The sequence below is a fragment of the Manis javanica genome, chromosome 1 (genome assembly GCF_040802235.1).
Source record: "Manis javanica isolate MJ-LG chromosome 1, MJ_LKY, whole genome shotgun sequence".
Lineage (NCBI taxonomy): Eukaryota > Metazoa > Chordata > Mammalia > Pholidota > Manidae > Manis > Manis javanica.
This window is the reverse complement of record NC_133156.1, coordinates 189,974,351-189,997,841: the sequence shown is the minus strand read 5'-3', so window position 1 is coordinate 189,997,841 and position 23,491 is coordinate 189,974,351. Positions and strand designations below refer to the sequence as shown.

At 33.9% G+C, this 23,491-nt stretch overlaps 1 protein-coding gene across 10 annotated transcripts in view; it reads left to right on the top strand.

The window, feature by feature from the left end:
• EHBP1 (EH domain binding protein 1) overlaps positions 1 to 23,491 on the top strand; it is a 433,785-nt gene that overhangs the window by 372,761 nt on the left and 37,533 nt on the right. For 4 of the 10 annotated variants that reach the window (XM_073212598.1, XM_073212613.1, XM_036996609.2 and 1 more), the window contains 6 exons: positions 3,233 to 3,380; positions 11,141 to 11,248; positions 14,209 to 14,330; positions 16,769 to 16,907; positions 17,063 to 17,169; positions 19,833 to 19,956. In XM_073212598.1, the coding sequence (XP_073068699.1) occupies positions 3,233 to 3,380; positions 11,141 to 11,248; positions 14,209 to 14,330; positions 16,769 to 16,907; positions 17,063 to 17,169; positions 19,833 to 19,956 (748 nt within the window). The remainder of the gene's footprint in view (positions 1 to 3,232; positions 3,381 to 11,140; positions 11,249 to 14,208; positions 14,331 to 16,768; positions 16,908 to 17,062; positions 17,170 to 19,832; positions 19,957 to 23,491) is intronic. The other 6 variants (XM_073212618.1, XM_073212643.1, XM_073212646.1 and 3 more) reach the window with 3 other exon arrangements.

Here is a 23,491-nt window from a genome sequence, read left to right as displayed (position 1 = left end):
GTATGGCCTTTCCTATCTACCCTTGGAAATCACCTAGGATACTTCTATACTCTACTGATTCTATGTAAGTCACTAAAGCCAGACCAGAGTCAAAGGGAGAGGATTTAAACTCTACTGGACAGAATGGCAAGGTCACACTGCAGACAGTATATGGGATGAGAAATACTGTTGTGGCCATCTTTGAAAAATAGTCTGCCGTAACATAAAATCAAATATCCAATCTCCTGTCAGACATTTATCTAAAAGCTTTAATAACAGTTGATAATTCTTGCAGAATCAGCCTTCTTTTATAAGTAGCAGAGTCATGTTTTTGTAATTTTTACCTTTTTTAATTTATTATTATAGCTTGTATTATTTTGTAAAGGCAAGCTTTCCCTTTTTGACTGGGATTATTTAGTTACCTTAAATTCAGTTACCATTGGAAAGACAAGGTAATTGCTTCTTCTCTCTAATTATTAATTTTCAGAAGTTATTTTAAAAGCTGCCTCATGAGTTTATGTACCTAAGAACTTCTTGAGTATCATTATGAATTGATGAATTTTCATTGATTCAAAGTATGATTTCATTAATTCAGTTCATTGTAGTCACTGTTCTTCTTGATACTGAAATTGTTACAGTTTGTCCACTGGGAGCCTAAGCTTGTCTCTGGGTCCATTTGATACCCATGTTAATCTACCCCCATTAATTTTGACAGCTCTCATTTCTAGGTGTCTCAAAATTTGTGAAAGAATGGCCTAGGCCTGAGCTCCACCAATCTGGTATCTAACCCTGTCCCTAATAATATTGTCTACCAAGTTTTAAAATCCTTTTTTAATGTTCAGTCTTATTAACTTCAAGCATTTACTATAGTTGATTGCTCCCTTTTTAATGAAAGCCTTTTCTATTTTGATTCTCAGGATACATCAGTGTTCTAGTTCTCCTCTCCCTCTTTCTCTGGCTCTTTTTCCTCTTCTTATTTAAACATACATATTTCCATTTCTAGCCACTAGCTCTCCTTTGTCTCTGTAGTACCTCTTTCTAGTGCTTTCACATATTTCTCTAACTCAGCCATCAGCTCTGAGTCATAGTTTGACTTCACTTCCTAGCATCAATTTCACTTCCCAACTCCACTAACATCTTTACTCAGATGCCCTGACAGCCTCTCAAACCCAGCCTGTCTTATCCCAAACTTTATCCCTTCTTACAGTTCCTCTTAGTTTTTCTATTTCTGTTTTTAGCACCACAGTTCTACTAGTTGCCCACGTTTAAAACTTTCTGAGTCACCACTTTTCTCCCCACCCCCACATCTAATCAGTTACCAAGAATTGGTATAAGTACCAGTTCTACCTCTAATATACTTCTTACACTTAGGCCTTTCCATTCCCATTGCCACCAACTTAGGTCTGTATCTCATTACACCTTCCTTGGGCTATTGTGAGAGCTTCCTAACTAGTCTCTTTGCAGTCCCTCTGTGCCACTGTCTTATACACTGTTGTCCGATTAATCTTTCTTAGATACACCTCTGATTGGCCATTCTCCTCAACCAAAAAAAGACACACTCAAAACCAAACCTGTAGTTGGCCCTTGCTTTCCTTAGAATAAAAGGCCTCTGTGATCTATCTACTAAGGTTTATTTTTCTTGCCTTGCCTTTCTATCATTATTTTTGCTCTTTGCTCAGGAAAAGTAGACTATGTACTTTTTCCCTACATACTTTCTTGCCTTATGTCTGTGTATCATTCCTACCTCCTAGTCTCACCTACATAGACCCACCTAACTACCAACTCCCATCTCTACCCATGCTAAATCCTGCTCATTCTGCAGGCTCAACTCCAAAACCATATGCTATGATGTCTTGTTTGTCCCTTAGCAAAAATGTTCTTTCTCTGTCCTGAATTCTTGCTACATTTTGATCAAACCTGTGGCTATTTTATCTTTCTCTCTATTATGATAAGCTTCTGAGAATATAAATTAAAAGTTTTCATGGCTAAAGTTTCTATAGCAAGTACCAGGTAAAAGGTATGTACCAAGGGCATAGATAAAAAGGAAAGTCAGATACAGCTCCTGCCTTTCAGTAGCTCAGTTATACTGAGAAAGAGGCATTTGTACAATTACAGTATAACTTGACAAGTATTATTTTAAAAAGTAATAATACACACGCACACACACATACACACAGGCAGTTCTGTAGTAACATAGAGGAAAGAGAACTTGATTCCACCAATGGGAAGGAGAGAAGAATAGTCAGGAGAAGTTTAGTGGATTTAAACTGAATCTTGAAGAATGAGTAGGAATTAAATGAGAGAAGAACATTCTAGGAAGAGGAAATGACATATTCACATGCATGGGTATATGAAACTACATGATAAAAGCAATTCTATATAAATAGATGAGAGGTTTTTATGGAGATTGGGAGAGGTTAAGGGAAGATAATACTGCAAAGATATATTGAGGCCAGATTATTTTAGGCTTTGTTTTGTCATAATAATGCCTTATTTTATATACTTTCCAGTTTGTAAAGTACATGGATTTATTTGTGATTCACAGTGACCCTTTTTTAATAGGCAAAAGTTTTCTTTTTAATTCTCTGTAGTTATTATTTTAAATATCAAAAGCCACATTAGATTTTACTTTTCTTCTCAAAGTGCGTCTGAGTGGAGAGGGAGTAAGAATATGGATAATAGTTCAATTCTATTTAAAACCCACCTACAACTGTAACTTATGTAACTAATATATACTGTTCCCATTTCTACTTCAGCCCCCTAAAAATACCATTTCTTATATTTGATCAAGATAACGTAGCAGCATTTTCTGCTATACTCTGCTACCAATGCTCTATATGCCTTTATTAGAAAACAAAGAAAGTAAATTCTTTTATTTTACAAAGGAAAGAAAATTTAAAATAAGGTATTAATTGAAATTCTGTTTTCAATATTGTAACTTTTTTCTATAAGCCTGGTTATTTTATTAGTAATAGCTCCTGCAATTTTCTCAGTTATATCCCCAAATATTCTTTAAAGGCTAGTTTGAATTTTTAACAGACATTTTAATAACAGTAATTTGTAAATGTTTTTTAAAAATCTGATTCTAGGATGTCTTTTAAAAATAGTGTGACATCCAACTGATATAGAGCATCCTATTTATAATGTGGGCCAAGCACCATGCTGTAAACCAGTTACTATCATGATGATCAGATTGAAAATGAAATTGCATTTCTGTCAATTACTGAGTTGGCAACTGTTCAATATATCTTAGCAGCAAGATGAAGAGCGACGTCGGCAGCTGAGAGAGAGAGCTCGTCAGCTAATAGCAGAAGCTCGATCTGGAGTGAAGATGTCAGAACTTCCCAGCTATGGTGAAATGGCTGTAGAAAAGTTGAAAGAAAGGTCAAAGGCATCTGGAGGTGAGTTAACAAATTTTGTATCATATTTTACAGACAACCTAGGAACCCACAGTGGACCTTTGGGGACTTTTTATTCTTACTTCAAAATGTTGCTTCAAATACGTTAAGTTTCTAGCCTATTGATATGTTGCAGAAAATGTAAAGGAAGTATAGTAAGTCAGAAGATAACTGTTGCTGTTTTCCAAATCAACTTCTTGTCTTAATTTTTAGTTTCTTAGAACTACTTTCTTAGAATATAATTTAGAAGAAAACTCACACAGACTTTGGTTTGTGATTCCCCATGATGCCTCATTAATTATATTAGGAGTGAGTCAAGTGCAATCAAGTCCTCAATATTTAGATCACAAGACTTGTTAGTGATGAGCTTTGGCATGACAGATTTTCACTTTGAATCAGATCTTTAGAAAGTAGCTTAACAATGTTCTGGTATTATAGCCTGACATGTAAGGATTTTGAATAAGTCCCTTATCTATTTCTTCTTAGTCTCCTTATTCAAGAGGGCCTTCTTCAGTATCTGCAGAAGTTATTCTAAGCCTGATGTCTGCACAAGGACTATATATATAAAAAGACTTAAATTTTACCTCTCAATGCTAAATATGGGTATCTTTAACATGGAACATTTTATATTTTTATTTAAGAGGAGTATATTCAAGAGGCCAGTGGGTTTTTTTTTTTTCAAAAGTATATAACCTATTTACCTACCAAAACATGCCAGGTATTTGTCCTAACTAAATCTTAGAATGCTAAGATCACTCTGAAGGGTAGGCAAGTATGGACTTGAATGAGACCTTACAGAACTGAAACAAAGGTAAGCTATTGCTAGGTCAATCGTAGGCTTCTTCAAAGTAAACTGAAAGTTACTGCTGTTATTTCTAATTGAGTTCTTATATTAAAAACTTACTGTTGTAGAGAATTCCAGCTAATGCATATAGCACATAATCTTCCATCCCATGAATCTGAAAGCTGCTTTCCCAAACAGCTGTGTATCTGTCCCTCTGGTCTTCTCAGAATGTTTACGTCTTAGTTTAATCTTTCATCTTACCTTTTCAACTCTTACCATTCAGAATTTTTATTGCAGTTTTTACTCTCTACTACAATTTATAGTAACATCAACTATTAACAGCTATATTTATATAATGCTATGATAATTTGCTTTCATTTATTATTTATTTAATATTCTTTGGTATTCTAAGAAGTCCAGGTATTCTAAGTCTTAAAAATCTTTGCCTTCTTATATCTTAGAATGTAGAAAAAAACTTCATATTCTTGCCTCTCCAGATAGACTGTCCTAAAGCCACTAATGCTACCTTTCTCTGGCTTCATAAACCCATAGGAGAACAGTAGTAATAGGTAGGATAGATAGATATCAGTGTCTCCTTTAATTTTTTTTTCCAGTGGTGAGCAGGTAACAATGCTGAATGAGTTATAAACTCTGAAAAGCTAAGAATTAAGATTTTTTTGATTAATGGGATGGGATGGTCAGCTATGTAATCAGTCTTATCTCTATAATCCAACCCCAGTTGAAGCTAAACTAACTCTAGACAAGGTAAGAACACTTCCTCAGTGTTACCACCCCCAAAATGGGGTATCTTCCCTGCTTGGTAACTAGGGAAAATGAAGACCTGATTTTGGATCATTCAACAGTCAATAAAGTAAATAAAGAACAAGTGAGGATTGGATCAGAGCTAGCAAAGAAGTACAGACTAAACAGGGAAACCCATGTGAAATGAAGATGAGACAGGGTTCAACAGATGACTTATGAGAATCTACTGAAGAGTCTAGACTGTGTTTCTAAGGAGACAAAAGTGACCAGGATCCATTTCTCCCATGGGACACACCATACCTTGGATATTGGAAGCATCCATGTTTTGATGTTAGTCTCTTAATTAGAGCTAAGGTTCACCTACAACAAAGTGAAAAAGCCTATTCCCTAACCTCAGGGGTAAATACTGGCCTATTTTCATGAAGATGTATCATTCAGAGTAGGTCTGTTCTGGCATCAAGGTCTAAACTGAAGCTATTGAGGCTAGGAGTTGGGGAAGAGACCTTTAGGACAGGGAGAGGGTAAAATTCCTACTTAAAATACAACCATTCATACATACTCATTCATCTATTGAGTCACCACTGTGCTAGGCCGGGATTCAGCAAACCTCCTAGAAAGGACCAGAGTAAATATTTTAGGCTTTTCAGGTCATATGGTCTTTGTCTTAACTACTCAGCTATGCCCTTGTAGCCTGAAAGCAGGCTTGGACAATGGCTTGGACAATATGTAAATTAATAGGCATGCCTAATATTTACCATAAAGAAGTAACGGGCTGGATTTTGTCCCCATGACATAGTTTGCTGATCCTGTGTAGCAAATTAGAAATTTACTTGTGTTCATAAGTCTTAACTCCTAAGTCAAAAATGACCTTATAAGGTTAATAAATCAGGAGAAAGAATCAACAAATTAATGCCCACTCTTCCAGTGTCTAATGGGAATCATAAGCTCTGAATAAGGAAGGAGTATGAAAGGAGGAGGAGAAGAGAGAAATAAGTAGAGACCAACCTAGATGGAGAACCTGGGTAGAAAGATTTTGGAAGCTGTGGTACAGAGTGACAAAGAGGAGGGGGTAGCCAAGCAGTGAAATAAAGTGGAAGGACAGTCTGGGGAATGTGTTCAATATGATTGTTACACAGACTCATTGCCTGAACCTACTTGAAAAACATGCTTTTTTTCTGTTCTCAAGCAGCAGCCAACCTCAGTGAGGAAAGGGAACTTAGTAAGTTTGAGGGGAGGTGTCTTCAGCTTCATGGTATCCATCAAAAATATATGGAAGGTATTTTCGGACATGTATAACCATGTATTCTAGCAACCCCCTTGCATCCTGTTACAGCCAGGAAGAGCGTAACTCTTGGGAAATAACAGAATCTCACATGTCCAAGGAGCTACAGCCTAGCTTTTCCTTTTCTTCTTTTGACATAATTTTAGGGCTTATAAGAGAATCAGGTGACATTGTGGTATAGTTCACATTTTTTAAAATTTCTGTATTATTTTAGTTATACACCTGTAACAGCCTCATTTTAAAATCCTCATTCAGTATAATAAACTTGTGGGTTCTTTTTCATGTATCAGCCTTACATGGCAAGGTGCAGGTATTAGCTATTTTCATTTTTAGTTGTATAGTATTATGGTTAGAAAATATAGCCTGATTTTCTGCTTTGAGAATTACTAAGTTTTTATTTTGGCCAAATAAATGTTAAATTTTTGTTATGGCCCATGAGCATTTGCAAGGAAGATATCTGTCTTGTATTATGATGATAATATATATTTATTATATATCATATGCTATCATATATATGTATGCTATCTTTTATATATATATACACATATGTAATATATGTATTTATTCTGTAGCTTATCACTTTGGTTTGAGTTAGGTTAGGGTCATTTAATTTTTAAAAAGACATTTTTACCTCTCTGAAAATAGTGTACTTTGTTTTTGCAGTTCAAATGAATCAACAAATTCCCCCCCCCTCCCCGAGAATGTTTGTGTACCTGCATTATCCTTCTATCAGTTATGGCAAATAGAGTTATCTAAGTTTACTGAACCAAAAAAAAATCTTATATGCCTTCAGTAATTTTAATTTTCAGCTTCTATTAATAATATATTTATTTGTATTATTTCCTTATCTTTTTTGATTTCCTTAGAAAAATTTTAAAAGTTATGAATTTTATAGGGACTTTCAATGAAAATTTAAAAATCATGATGCAAATGAGTTTTTTTCTAAATATGTTTTTAATGGTAGCCTGTTTCCTTTTTTAAAAAAAATACAGATCTATTTTTAAAAATAGATTTTTTTTTCACTGTTACTAGATATCCTGGTTTTCATTCAACTTATTTATAAATAGTAACTATTGTTAAGATTAGATTTACTGCACTATTTACAATAGCCAAAATATGGGAGCAACCTAAGTTTCTATCAGTAGGTGAATGGATAAAGAAGAGGTGGTACATATACACAATGGAATATTATTCAGCCATAAGAAAGAAACAAATCCTACCATTTGCAACATGGATGGAGCTGGAGGGTATTACGCTTAGTGAAATAAGTCAGTCAGAGAAAGACAAATACCAACTGATTTCCCTCATTTGTGAAGTATAACAACAAAGCAAAACTGAAGGAACAAAACAGCAGCAGAATCACAGACTCCAAGAAGGGACTAGCAGTTACCAAAGGGGAGGGGTGTGGGAGGGCGGGTGGGGAGGGAGGGAGAAGGGGATTGAGGGGTATTATGATTAGTACACATGGTGTGGGGGGGTCACGGGGAAGACAGTGTAGCTCAGAGAAGACAAATAGGGACTCTGTGGCATCTTACTATACTTATGGACAGTGACTACAATGGGGTATGGCAGGGACTCCATAGTAAGGGTGAGTGTAATAACATTATTTTTCTTGTGAAACCTTCATAAGAATGTGTATACCTTAATAAAAAAAATGATTGGCCTTACTGCTCTACTATTAATTGCACCATGGGATCTGCATTTTGCTTAGAGTGGTGTGCAGTGTCAGCTAGCATGCATTGTCTCATTCCAGTGCATGTTCAATTTCCTTTTACCTTTTCCTCCATACATTATACATACCATACTTGCAAATCACCTTGTATTGTGTAAGAGATCTTTAGTTTATTTTCTGCCATGCTCACCTACTGGGTTTTCAGTGTTTAGTCGTAAAGATAGACATCACACGTAGATAGATATCTATATCTATCTATATTTATCTTATACATATAATATGTAGTATCTTAAACACACACACAGACACTTAAGTTCTGCTAGAATGCGTTTAGAGTATTTCCACAGGTACAAAGATATGTGTAACATTAATTGTTGAGAAAAATTGAAGGTTTCATCATAAAACTGAAGTCAGTGAATGGACAAAAAGTGGAAATCCATTCTTAAGAAGACCTGAGCTCTATAGGAGATCAGTTTTTACTCTTGCATTCCCAAATAGTAATTCTTTTATCTAAGGTTACCAATACATATACAAACATCAAGGTAACCCACTTGGCATTACTAATGAGTGGTAGTATAGAGATTAAGTTTAGCGAGGAAATAAAACACATCACAAAGGAATCTATTGTGTAAGGGGGTAATGAAAGGAAGTACATAGTTTTCTGCATATCCCCAGGTACACATAAACAACCACATTTCCAGACTTAGCCATTTCCTTCCATAGCAATGCCATCCTTCTAGTCACTCAGATTAGAGAGTCAGTTTTGACATCTTCACCTTTCCTCTCCTCAGTATCCCTCCCCCAAGCACCCAAAATCCTGTCATTTTTCAAACCATACCCTACCCACTCCCAATTCTTTTATCCTAGGTTAGGCTCTCCATACTGCTTGACCAGAAATATAACAGTCTCCAACTGGATTTCCTGCCTCCAGCCTTCCTGTTTTCTAGTACGACATGTAGTCAGCAGTCTCACATGAAGGATTATTTCAGTGCATATAGTGCACTCCTATGGATAATCACTGGACCACTTTTTCTTTCACATAACAAGTCATATTTGAATGTAAGCATGAGTAGTATTAGAGGAGTAATATAGAAGCTACTTTATAAAAGGCTAATTCTCAATACTTATATTGCAATTAACTTTTATATATATTTCACAACTGATTACAATAAGACACTTTAATATACAACTGCTTATATAGACAACTCATAAAGTGCACAGTTCAGGTCATAGTAAAGCACCAGTGTCTCTCCATTCCTACCAAGTAAAATTTAAAATTTCCCATTCTGCCCTTCAGGGCTCTCTGCAGTTTTACCTTTCAAGTCTTATCTCCCATTATTTCCTTTTAAGCATGCTTGAGCCAAATAAGACTTCACACCATTCTTCATACATAACCTACCCTTTTCTGCTTTCATGCCCATAATGTCCTCACCTCAGTTGTACCTATTGAAATCCTGTATATTTCTTAACTTAAAGGTTAGTGCTTCTAAAAGACAATTCCTGGTACTATTGGAAGGAGTAATCTTTTCATCTTTTAAATTTGTACCTTATTTTTACATTATAACACTTACATTTCCTACATAGTATTATACTCACTTGAATGTATACCTTTAAGGTGGAATAAGTATCTTATACAATCTGGTACCTCCTCAATATTTCAGTGTTTTGTAATTTATAAATTGAATATATAGTAGAAGTTTCTTGAATAAATGAATGTTGAATTTTGTGCTTTTATTCTAGATTAGTTAGGGTCAGTAATAATAAAGGCTGATTGAGAGCAGCAAAATATTTTCAGAACTGTTTGACCGTATGGCACAGAGTGATATGAGGAAGTGTTCTGAGTACTTAGCACTCAGGAAATATTTGTTAATCATTTGCATTTTATAAGTTATTTAGAGAAGAATTTTTGAGGATAATGAAGGATGATGCTGCTTTTATGAAATTAGTCAAATATTTGTGGTAGGCACAGTTGATTGGAAAAGATGTCTCAACTTATCATACTTAAATAATGTAGCCAGGTATAATGCCTTAGCAATTTGAAAGCATTTAGTAATGTTTTTCCCCTCAGGGCATTTCTCTATCTTTCTTCTTTGTTGTTTTCTTCTAAATGGCTTACACAGTACATGGAAAGTCTTCAATAAATGTAAAATATTATTATTAATATTAATGCTCACAGTATGTATTTACTTGGGAGACCCAAAATCAAACACAAAGGTGTGCAGGAAAAGGGACAAATATTGAAAGATTAAGCCCAAGTTAATAGAATTCTGAAATTTCTCAATTGTAATGATCTTGAAATACCTCATTACTAAGAAAAATTGTCCAGGAAAATATAAATTGTAACATGCTAGAGATAGTCACTTACTCCTGAGGCTAGACAAATATTTCTCAAAAGGTACACTGCCTGTCAATAGCAGAAGTTAAAGCTAAACCTCTAATCTGAAACTAAATTACTGTTATGCCTTTTCAAATGTGTAATATTACTTGACCAATTTTAGCACTAGGATTTAGAAAGGAAAAAACATATAATACAAATATTTAATGTAAAATATGATTCCATTTAGTAATTGTGACCTAAAACATTTTACTAAGCATATAAAGATAGTATAAGACTTTGTCATTCCCATGAACTCAATTTGAATAGTGACAATTTTTTCTCAGCTTTCAGTCTTTCAAGTTGCACTGTCGTTTTTCTGAACTTTCTTTTGCATAAAGATACTGTTTATTCTGGTCTCAGTCTTGTCTCTTAATTTATCTATAATGCTTTTGTGATATGTCGTTAATAGAAGACCTTTCAAGTCTTCATACAAATGATTTAACCATAGCTGCAAGTTCATGATAAATGATTTGTTTATTCATTTATATCTAATAAATGATAAAAATGTGAAATTTAGAAATATTATTTGATGACTGTTACCAAACCAGCTTTATTTTTGTATGCTGCTATTAACGGTTACTGATACATTACATTTTAAAATACAGGGCCTCAATGAACTCAGTGATTCAGAGACAGCATGTGGTAAATTGTAAGACCTTTGCATCTGCTTTGATGTGACAATTCATCTTTGACATATGAATGTAAAATGTAAATGTTAATCCAATAGTAAAAATGTCTCTTAAATCTGATTTCTCAATTTATTGTTCTGTGTCAGACCTGAATTTGAATAACTGTCATTAAAATACTAGTTTTCCTTCTTTAGTGTTTTAGACAAATGATGTAAATAGAAATAATATACTAACATTGTTGCTACATGTTCCTACAGATGAAAATGATAATATTGAGATAGATACTAACGAGGAGATTCCTGAAGTCTTTGTTGTGGGAGGTGGAGATGAACTTACTAATTTAGAAAATGCCCTTGATACTCCTGGTAATTTCAAATTATAAATATTTTGTGTCCTGATGCATGGCAAACTTTATCACTGCATTTTTACTATTATTTTATCAGTAATTTATAAGTTATTTTTGTTGTATTACATCTTATGCCCTCACAAATCATTTTGCTAAGTCCACTTTCCATTAATTTTATGTCATTTTGTTACAGATGTAATGTTAAAATTAGCAATAAAATTAGAGTAGCAAATTGTAGTTTGTATTCTCTTCTTACTAAGATTCACTGTTATATTTTGTGTTGTATGAGACAATTTGTAGGCATTCAATAATTGGTTCCCCTTCTCAGCCTACTTTGATGTGATGTTGTAAGGTATAAATGTAGTATCTGTGGAGTACTTCAAATGTAAATCTAAAGCATGGGTCAGACTTTCTGACTGATTTAGAATTGGTAGTCTTAGATATATTATTTTATAAATTTAACGCTTACTTTAAATATTTAAATATTACACTAATAAGTTATTTTAAACATACTTAAATACTGATTACAATAAGGCACTTGTTTGCAAACTGCCTGTATATAGATTGCTATTAATTTCATTTCTTATGTCAATAAATATTATACCAATAATTACATTGGAAAATTACCTTGTAAGTCATTGTTTAAAATATAAAGATACACGGCTGTGGTTTAATAATTGAGTGTCTCATATGCATTGCCTTTACATGTCAGCAGCAGGTATCAATCCAAAGCTTTGTATACTTGAGGGGTTCCATAATGCTTATTGAATTGAATTCACATAGCAATAAAAAGCCTTAAGTGCTTTCTATAGACTTAAACATAAGAGTGAAGTCCCAATACTTAGCTTGTCCTGTAAAAAGCTAAAGGCAGTGAAAGCAGGTATTCTTCCCAGCCCTGACATGCCCTTGCAATGCGAACCTGCTTTTTTTCTTCTTCCCCTGTTTGAAATCATTCTGTTATTTCTCCAGGGGACAATCAACCAGGGTTTTCCTAACTTTAGGGAGCACCCAAGAAAACCATGCCCTTTTTTCAGTAGCTCTTTCATGATTTAGTATTAAATTATACTTTTACTAGATACAGGTCAATGTATTTATAGTTGTACAAGTTCAGGAGAATACTGATATTTAAGGAAAATTTTCAACTGTTTAATCCAAAATTAGTCCTACCTTTTACTTCTTTCTATTTAAAATACTATGGAACTTGGGTAGGCTTGAATTTTCTTTTTGAAAAAGATTTGTGTAGTTGCTTATCCCCCCTCTCATTACAACCACCAACAAGACTTTCTCAGAAACCAGTCACATCTGTTTACTGCTGAGGGCGTGTGTAAGTACAGAATTGAAGCCTAAACATTCAATTTGTGGAAGTATAAAATCAGTGATAATAAGTGATGCATATTTTCTGGTTTTACAGTAGATTATGAAGACAGGAAAAATTAGCCATTTCTTAGGTAAGGTGAGGGGAATTTTCTAGTTTTAGTTACAGGAACTTTGTGGGCTACTTTAAAGGTCAGATAGTATTAGGGCTAATAGGCTTGACTTTTGTCTTTTTTAAAGATACTCTTCCTATTTTATGTATGCCAAAAAAGAAAACACATCTCAGTCTTCCTGTTTTGGGAGTTAACTAATGTATTGTGTACAACTCTTAAACATGCCAGTTAGTGTTGGCATGTGCATGGGACAGACTTTCTAATTCAGACTATGGTTTGTTTCATAGCAGTATGAATTAGTCCTGTAAACTGGAATGTAGAAGCACATAGCATATATTATGATTTTTATCCTCACTTTATTTTCCCCAAAATTCTTTTTTTAATATGTATATAGAAGTCATAATGTTTTAATAATAATTTGTTTAATCTTTATCTTGATTTGACCATAGTTCATCAGATATTGTTTAAAGGAGAAGCCTGGCAATATAAAATGACCAATTTGCATGAAAGTAATGATAATAGCATTTATTAAGAGTCTGGTAATTAGAAAACCTAATAATCTTTATGAAAACTATCATTCAGCAAATGGTGGCATGTCTTTTATAACCATCTTATTAGTTTCTTTGAGTGAATTTGTTTAAATAGAGTTATTTGTTTCCATTTGTTTCTGAACTATTTTATTACTAAAGATGAATGTACTTGCTAAAAATAATTTGGAAGTGTTTTAGAAGTTATACCTGTATTTTATTTATTTTACTTATTTAAATTTCTATCCATGTTTAATACATTCCAAAATATAATCTTTGTTGTATTTCTGCTCTCTAAGTAGAACTAGGCTAAAATAATGTAAAATCAAGTATATCACTTATTTTAAATATATACTTTGTGATAGCTTGTTTTATTATACAGTGACTTATATAAATATATACATCAAATACAGGCTTAGGTTTTCAGGTAAGCATAGCTACTATTAATGATAGTATAACTGAATGTTCTATAGGTTATGTTGACTGTATAGTTAAGGGGGCTGGTTTGGGACAAATATATGTACATACATTTATTTATTTATTTATTTATATACACACACACAAAGAACACGTGCTAAGAGACTAGATCTTAATTGTTCCTACCACAAAAAAGAAATAATAATTATGTGATGTGATAGAAGTATTCACTACTGCTATTATGGTAATCATATTGCAATATATAAATGTATGAAAGCAACACATTGTATACCTTAAACTTATACAATATTATATAGCAATTATATCAAAAAAAAGAATACAGTCAATATACATGAAGATAGTATTCAGTTACACTATAGCTATATGGTATGTAGTATAGCTTATATATATATATATATATATATATACACACATGTGTGAAAAGTTCTATATATTTCTGGTCTAATATGTTATTTCACAAGTCTAATGTCCTTCTCTCTCTCTTTTTTTTTAAACATAATAATATTTTTAAGATGTCCCCTAAATCGATAGCCTGTACATATAAATGTATCTCACTTGGTTATTCATAATATTTGCATATTTAACAGAACAAAATACTAAGTTGGTGGACTTGAAACTGAAGAAGCTCCTAGAAGCTCAGCCGCAGGTGGCAAATTCACTCTCTAGCACTCAGAAGGCTGTAACTGAGAGCTCAGAGCAAGACATTAAGGTGAATCTTTCTTCTCTAAAACATTTGACTTGGTATTTGTGTATTTCAATTTCCACTGGCACTTTATAATCCTAAAATCAATGTCTTACCAAATTCTTCACATTAAGATTAAGGTATAAAAATTTTTATTAAATAGCCAATAAATTAACTCTCAATATTAGTAATTATATTCATATACTGTTTTTCAGAGAAACTCTCTGAATTGGTAATTGGTATTCAAATCCTGTTTTTCAGAGAAACTGCTACTTTAAATTGATATGTTGGTAAAAGCAGAAACTATTGTTGACTTCAATAGATATTTATATTTTGCTAAGAAAAATGTTACTAAGAGAATTCTAGCATATTTTCTATCATCCTCAAAATTTGACCTGTTTAGATGAACTAGTATTAATGTTATTTAATACCTGATGATGGTATGTGATTGACTATACACTTCTAAGAACTTGCATGTGTTTTGTGCCAAAAGGAATCTTAACTTGTATAGGGTTTTGTCCAAAATGCCACATTATGAGATGATGATTTAGAGTATTTATATTATTCCCACTCAAGCCGTCCTCGCTTTTCCTCACACTGTATCACTAATATTTCTCTAGCTTTAGGGCACTTCTAGTCCTGTATAACTTTCACCCACCTGCGGACTATGGAACTGCCCTGCTGACTGAAAGGATTTCCTTCCCCTGACACAGAGATGCTTTGAAGTCCCAAAACAATGACTTCCATTGCTTTCCCCTTATTCTGTTGGTCTCTATAAATTGGCGATGAAAGTGTGTGGCGGCACCAGAGGGCTGCTGGTCTCTGTCTTTGAGCAAAAGGAAGCCTGGATCAGGTCTGATTTTGCGTTCAATTTAGCTTTCTGCAGTGGATTTAATGCAGAATGAAGCTGGCCTAAGAATAATGCAATGGATTGAAAAGGCTAACTGAATTAGTGGGTTTAGAGGAATACATTTGTAAAGTGCCAGAAGTACCTAGTCATAAAAAGGTTCCTTAAGATGGGATTTACTGGCTAATCACACTGATATTTTAACATGTTGCCAGGCCTCAAAAAATTTAGCTGTGTTTGTTTATTTTGGTAAAGACTTGAGTTTTAGACTATTGGGCAGTTATTATGATAATAGTAGAATACACACTTTCCTTAAACAAAAAAATTAATACCAAAGTTGTTTTATCCTAGCTGCATAGCTAACACATTGTAATGATTAGTATGAATTAGTGTGGTACTAATAATAAATATATAACTTTAAAAAATCAAAATAGAGATATTTTCAAGGTTTAATTACCTAAGTAGATGAAATTGGTTTTGCTTTCCAAAAAGCTCTTATGAGGTAATATTTAAAGTTACTCCAACAAAAGGTATGCTTTAAAGAGCTTGTCTTTGTATGAATCTTCTTAGTTAAGATTTTTTAAATGGTACTTATAAAGAACATATAGAGTCCATCTGTTCTCTTGAAGCTTTCAGCATTGATTTGCGGTTGTATTATTTTTTTTTTTAATAATATGCAGTTTACACGTTTATAAATGAGGCATTCTGTGTTTGTGGAAAAGGATAAACTGTTACCTTCCCTTGAGGATTCTGTATCCCAGGCCTCCTTGAGGCTAGAGAATAGGCCATTGGAGGACTCCCTCATTACTGATTGTCTCAATGCAGAGGAAGGGCAAAGTCTTGGTAGCTTTTGATAACCAGTTTCAGCATTCAGCAGGCTTAGCTATTAGTCATGCATCTTAGCCTTTCCCTATTTACTTTCAAAACACTTAATAAAAATAATAAAAGATTAGGTACAAAATGAAATATTTGTTTGGTACACAGCACCTCGGTATCTGCAGCTTCCACACACTGCAGTGGTTGAGTCTTCTGGGTATTTCTTGTTGATAGAACCATTTGAATTTGTTACCAGTATTAACATAGGAAGCTCTGGAAAAGATAATTGTAGTTTCCTTAGCTGTAAAGGGCTTACTTACAAATCTGGCTCTGGAAAGTTATAGCTGATGAAATGGAGTTCAGTGGGGTAGTATTATAATCCTACCTTTTAGCCTTCATCCAGCATTAGTGGTTTATCTCAATGGGCATAAAATTAGAAACTAGTTCTTCGTGTCATACAAGTCTAGGGACTGTACAAACCATTGAGGCAGAATAGTATAGGAATAGACAGTGGCAACATGGCTTCTAAATGATGCATATCACTGGGAGAAGACACAGGGGTTCATAGTGTCTAATGAATCCAAATTCTCAGGAGTGATACTCCATTTGAACCATGTCTCCCGAAGTTTTTGGTTACAGGCAATAGAACTTACAATTGAGCTTTTTGGACTGTTTCAAACCCTTTTTCTTTCAAAAGGTTTTTAAGTTCACATTATCTTAAATCAGTAGAAGTTGTCTCACTAATGTGTAATTTCATGTTTACAAGATCAGAAGTCCATTACCACATTTGTTTTACTTTTAGAATGGCACAGAAGATCTCCGGAATGAGCGATTACAAAAAGCAACAGAACGATTTAGAAATCCAGTTGTATTCAGCAAGGATTCTACAGTCAGAAAAACTCAACTTCAGTCTTTCAGTCAGTATGTTGAGAATAGACCAGGTAGGAACACTTTTTAAAATGTTTTCCCATCTTAAGATTTAACAGTATGTGTGTACACACACACACACACACAAGCTGATAGTATAAATGCACATTTCAATACACAAATATCAAGCTTTTTAATAATTTTACATGTCTTCTCTTTTATTTTTAAGAGATGAAAAGGCAGAGATCAATACAGGAAGATACAAAGAAAGGAAATGAGGAGAAGGCAGCGATAACTGAAACTCAGAGGAAGCCATCAGAAGATGAAGTGCTTAATGTATATTAATTTTTTGTGTGGTTTCATGATTGCTGATAATTCTAAGCTGTATGTAGAAATAGTGCCTTTATTTGTTAAAATGAGATGTTAGGTTTTTTAAGATGTCAATCTCCAGTGCATTCAAAGCAGAGTGAGAGGGGTGCACTGTTGAATTAGTCTGCAGTGTGGTGATAATTGTCAGATAAAAAAAATGAATTTTTCAGAGTTCCACAGCCCCAGCTTCCTTGAAACATTTCCATCAGGGCACTTCCCATAAAGAGATTCCAGTATTGATCTACCAGGAGGATTTTAATTATTACAATAGCAGATACCGCAGAGCTGCGGTTAGAGGGAAAAGTCACATGAGACCTGCTAGAATTTCTCAGCCAACCCATTTTGTTGGCTTGGGTTAATGGGTGTTCAACCTTTCCATTATCCAGATCAGCCGTGAATTACTAGCTGAATGATGTTTGCATTAATATAATATATATGGTAATTTCTTCACTTAATTAACGGGGAGGTTCAGCCTAGTAGGGGTATGGGCTGATCATGTGTAAAATTGATTTGTGAGGGAAATATTTGATAGACCGCAGGGGGAAAGCTGCTTTTGATGGACAGCTGTGGGACAGAAGCAGGAAGAACAAGTTTTAACTTGAATTTTTGTCTGGAAGCATAGCTCTCTTTCATGGTGCTTCCTTTTTATTATCTATAATTTAAGTATTTTCATTGTTTTTACTGTTAAAACAGTCTGTTGGATTTTTAAATCCTTGTAAGTGCACTCAGAGTTATAAACTACATTTTAGGGCCCTAAAAACTTGTTCTTAAGTTACTCTTATTTTTAAGTTACCTTCTCAGATCTTAGTACATAGAACAGCTCACTGGTACATCCTGATGAAGTATTTGGTATAATTTATAAGTTACAGTATACTTGAGTATACTATGTACTCACACTAAAGAAATCTGATTATAAATTTTGTTACTGTTCTTAATTGAATTAGTCAGTAAAGGCAATGAAGTTTATGTGTTGCCTATCACTTCCTCTTTCTTTATGTATCTGTTATTCACATTCTTTGTAAGCTACTCTTGTTTGTTTTGTTCCTTTGATTAGTAATGAGAAAAGAAAAGTAGTCCTTTTTGAAAATGCTCTGCTGTATGTCAGATAAGTACAGAAAGCAGTCACTAGATTATTCCAGATTTTAAAGTTACCATTAGCATTTTTTCTGTTATGATTTTTCTCTTGTATTTTATTTTGAGATACGAGAATAATCAATTTGTATGAGTCTTTAAAAAACAGTGATTTACTTGATCAAACTATCCTGAGAAATTATATTAGTGTTATGATTTCTTAAAATACTTCAACTTTAAGTTTGTCAGCTACCATAATCAATTTAACATTAAGCTGATATAAATTGAGTTCATGTGAGTTCAAATTATGTTACTAGTTCCAAAGATAACATAAGTTATACATATAATTAGATAATGAGAATTCCAAAATATACTCATAAATAACATAATTGTTGATTTTTTTCTTGCTTAAGGAGTACTGAGAGATAATTCCTCATGACTTCTTAGAGATTAATATGCTTCTAGATAGGGAAGGGATTTGACAGAAGAGGATTGTTCATATTTATTTATCTGAATAAATAATGTTATAAGTAGCAGTGGTGGTGTGAGAAATCACTTAAGCAGTTCTTCACTATTTCTCATCTACCTAGAAAACTCAGCCCTAGAAATGTCACGAGGTAAACAGATCTTCCAAAGGTAGCTATAATTAATCATTTGTAACTATTCCATAAATAATAACCCTGCCCCCTAATTTAAATTTGTAATATGAAAATAAAAGTCAAGTCTACACTCATGCTTTATAATAGAGAAGCTACTTCAAAGAAAACTTCTAATGATAATTTTTTTAATTGGATGATTTGTAAAAACTAAAATTTCAAATTGAAATCTGAATTTGGTTAAAGGATTAACCTAACCAGTGTACTAGTTCCATTAAATTCTGTGTAGCAAGGTTTGAAACCACCTGTCAAGTTAGAATTCACAGCTACAATAATTTCTACAACGTCAACAGAATGGCATGTTAAGGCACAGGAGCTGGAGGGAAATCTGGAGATACTGTAATCTTCTCTTCTATGATTTTTTATAAGTATTTTTAAAGTATAGTCACTGTTGAAAGTGAAACAAGAAACGTCTTTTTAATTTTGCATTTTTGTAAGAACATTTTGTATTTTGACTTTTTTTAAGGACACTTTAAAAATCAATTCTTTAGTAAAACTCCATTTTTATATATTATACTTTTGAATTAAAGATGTCATTGGTGTTTGTTTTGGCAAGCACCAAGCGGAAAATTGTCTTCTGTCCTTTTCCATGCTTAAATAACTATCACTTAACTCTATAAAGAGAAGTTTTTCTAACTTTGTATTAACTTTTTAAATCTGGCAAATCTGGGTGTTAAAATATAAATACAATACTAAAATAAATGGTTGAGATTTTCTCTGTTTATGAAAGTTTTGGAATACACATGAATATCTTTTAAATCACACGGAGTTGCTTTTTGGTACTTAGGGTGATACTAAGGGTGTATTTGGTTCTCTTGGTAAGTGCTTTACTAAGTGTTTGTAGAAAGGAAAACTACAACTTACAAGTAATTTTTTCTCCTTCCTGTTTGTTCTTCTTAACAGAAAGGGTTCAAAGACACCAGTCAGTATGTTGTAGGAGAATTGGCAGCACTAGAGAATGAGCAAAAGCAAATTGACACCCGTGCCGCGCTGGTGGAGAAGCGCCTTCGCTATCTCATGGACACAGGTACAGTGCCCAATTACACTGTAAACAGTTTTGGCAAATTGAGCGTTCACAAACTCTTATAGAGTTTTGAAAGTGTGAATCTTTGAAGCCTGAATGTTCAGCAGAACTGCCTTGAAAATAAAAAGGCTGCGATTTGCAGCCACCTCTCTGGGCCCTGGTGATAAGAATGCCTTCATGGGAAGTGATAACTCGCCCTGATACCGTGTGAGCCAGCACTATTGAACAGTGTGCTCATCCATGCAGAGTTGGAATACACATCTGTGCCTCATTGATATGCCACTGCTTAAAAAAAATGTAAGATCTTCACTGTTCTACTGATTCATTGGGAAAAAAAAAAGATTTGGCCAGCTAAAGCTATATACTGCATGAAACAGAGCACTATGCATAGGGGACAACTCTGTAGACTAGATCACTGAAATTTGAGAATACCATCTGGTTACTGATGCTCCACAGTTTTTTTTTTTTTCTTCAAGAGAACAGTTTTTAAAAATCTGTAATACTTTCTGTCACAATTGCATTTGGAGGGATTAAGGTATATAGGAAGTTTTATAAAAACGGGGTAGAGCAGCAAGTTAGCTCCTAACCAGAGTGTAGATTGGCATTTAATGCTGATTGCCAATAGTGATTGAATAGATCTAAGTGCACAATAAGCTACTAGAAAAAAAATATGTGAATATATTTTAAAGATTATATATATTTCTTTAAAATGCTCCTCCTATGAAAGGGGTAAAAATGAAAAATTCAAGTCATCCATGCCAAATTAAAGTAAGTTATATAGTAAGAAAAAAATGCCAAAATATAAGAGTGGAAAATCCATTCTTTTAATCGAATTGTTTTAAGTTTATGGCACTGTTAAAGTAGATTAGTAAAGTAATAATGTAGATTAGGATTGGAAAGTTTTCCTGAACTTTTCTGTTTGCCAAAAATGTATTTACCCTTAAAGAGCTCCTCCAAAAATATGCATTTATATGGGATATTTGAAAACGCCTACATTAGTGAAATCAGAGCATATTAGAACACAAAGAGACCTTTGGCTTTATCTGGCCTGATGGACTTCAAACTGTATTCTGTGGAGTCCTAAAGCTTCTTCATAGGTACCTCGGGACTGCCAGGAAAATAAGAGAGCTGAAAGGAGACAAGTGTCTGGATCTCTTACCTTACTTAAGAGTAACTCTGAGTTTATTTATTGGAAATAGCTGGCTATTTGGAAGAATTCTTTTAAAGAAAAGGTTCTACTTCTTAAATTTTTAAATTAAAAAAACAGAAACAAAAAAATTTTTTTGAAAACTATTACCTAATCCTCTCATCATACAGAGGAGACAGATTCAGAAAATCTCAAGGTCACACAGATCAGTAAGTGGCCACCCTTGGACTAGAATTCAAGTCATCAGAACCCTATCACATAGGATCCCTCCCACTAGGCCAGATAACGTAAAATATATTTATCATTGCCCTAATAAGTTACATGTATGCTCAGTCTTATACATTTGTGTGGATTCAGCAGGTATCCCATAAACCAATATATTACTGCACATTTTAATTTTCCTGTGGTTCTAAGGGATCATGAAAATATTAGTTACACTAGCTATATAAAAAAATACTAGGTATTTTGGTACCTATACCTTTAAATATTTTAAGACTGGCTTTTTTTAAACAAATTGTTTCAAATGCACCACCTTTCCTCGTTGTGTTGGATAAATTAGATGTTACTATATAAGAAGCCTTGTGCCACTAGAGAAAAGGCTAGAAATTCTATTTTCTTTCCTTCATTCATATTTGGAGACTGATTTATTGAGAGCTCTAACCAAATAGACTTGAGTTCTCCTCCCCAACCCACATATTACCAGTGAACTTTTGAAGTGGCCCCATTCCAACTATAGATCATTTATAATCTAAAAGATAGTCATGGACTACAGACTGATTCTAGAATCCTTTTGGGACTTTATATTCCTTACTACATTGGACAGAATCTGATCTAGACTGGTCTAGTATTACAGATTCAGACTAAAATTGACTTGTTTCCCCAACTCAGTAAGCTCCAAGAATCACCCTGGACTATATAGAACCTCCTCCAGCACAAATAATGGTTTCCCAACATTTGCCTAGAACCTACTTAGCATCTGAAGTAAGAGATAAGGTGTTAGAAAGGGAGAGCATATATTCATCCTTTTCCTTTTTTGGGTTCCAATACTTCTAACTTTTCATTTATTATAGTAGTTAGAACCTTTTTTCTAGTATGTTAGAGTTTTCTATCTACTTTCTAAATCTCAGCCTTAGAATTAAGCAGATTAGATAGTGTCCATATTTTTTTTTATTTTGGTATCATTAATGTACAATTACATGAGCAACATTATGGTTATAGACTCCCCCCCATTATCAAGTCCCCACCACATACCCCATTACAGTCACTGTCCATCAGCGTAGTAAGATGCTATAGAATCACTACTTGTCTTCTCTGTGTTGTACGGCCTTCCCTGTGCCTCCACCTACATTATGTGTGCTAATCATAATGCCCCTTTTTTCCCTTATCCCTACCTTCCCACCCGTCCTTCCCAGTCCTTTTCCCTTTGGTAACTGTTAGTCCATTCTTGGGTTCTGTGAGTTTGCTACTGTTTTGTTCCTTCAGTTTTTTTTCTTTGCTCTTATACTCCCCAGATGACTGTAATCATTTGGTACTTCTCTTTCTCTGCCTGGCTTATTTCACTGAGCATAATACCCTCTAGCTCCATCCATGTTGTTGCAAATGGTAGGATTTGTTTTCTTCTTATAGCTGAATAATATTCCATTCTATATATGTACCACATCTTCTTTATCCATTCTGCTACTGATGGACACTTAGGTTGCTTCCATTACTTGGCTATTGTAAATACTGCTGCGATAAACATAGGGGTGCATATGTCTTTCAAACTGGGCTCCTGCATCCTTAGGATAAATTCCTAGGAGTGGAATTCCTGGGTCAAATGGTATTTCAATTTTGAGTTTTTTGAGGAACCTCCATACTCTTTTCCACAATGATTGAATTAATTAACATTCCCACCAGCAGTGTAGGAGGGTTCCCCTTTCTCCACATCCTGGCCAACATTTGTTGTTGTTTGTCTTTCAGATGTTGGCCATCCTAACTGGTGTGAGCTGATATCTCATTGTGGTTTTAATTTGCATTTCCCTGATGATTAGCAACATGGAGCATCTTTTCATGTGCCTGTTGGCCATCTGAATTTCTTCTTTGGAGAACTGTCTGTTCAGATGCTCTGCCCATTTTTTAATTGGATTATTTGCTTTTTGTTTGTTGAGGTGTATGAGCTCTTTATATATTTTAGATGTCAAGCCTTTATCAGATCTGTCATTTACGAATATATTCTCCCATACTGTAGGGTACCTTTTGTTCTATTGATGGTGTCCTTTGCTGTACAGAAGCTTTTCAGCTTAATATAGTCCCACTTGTTCATTTTTGCTTTTGTTTCCCTTGCCCGGGGAGATAATATGTTCTTGAAAGAATTGCTCATGTTGCTGTCCAAAACATTTTTGCCTATGTTTT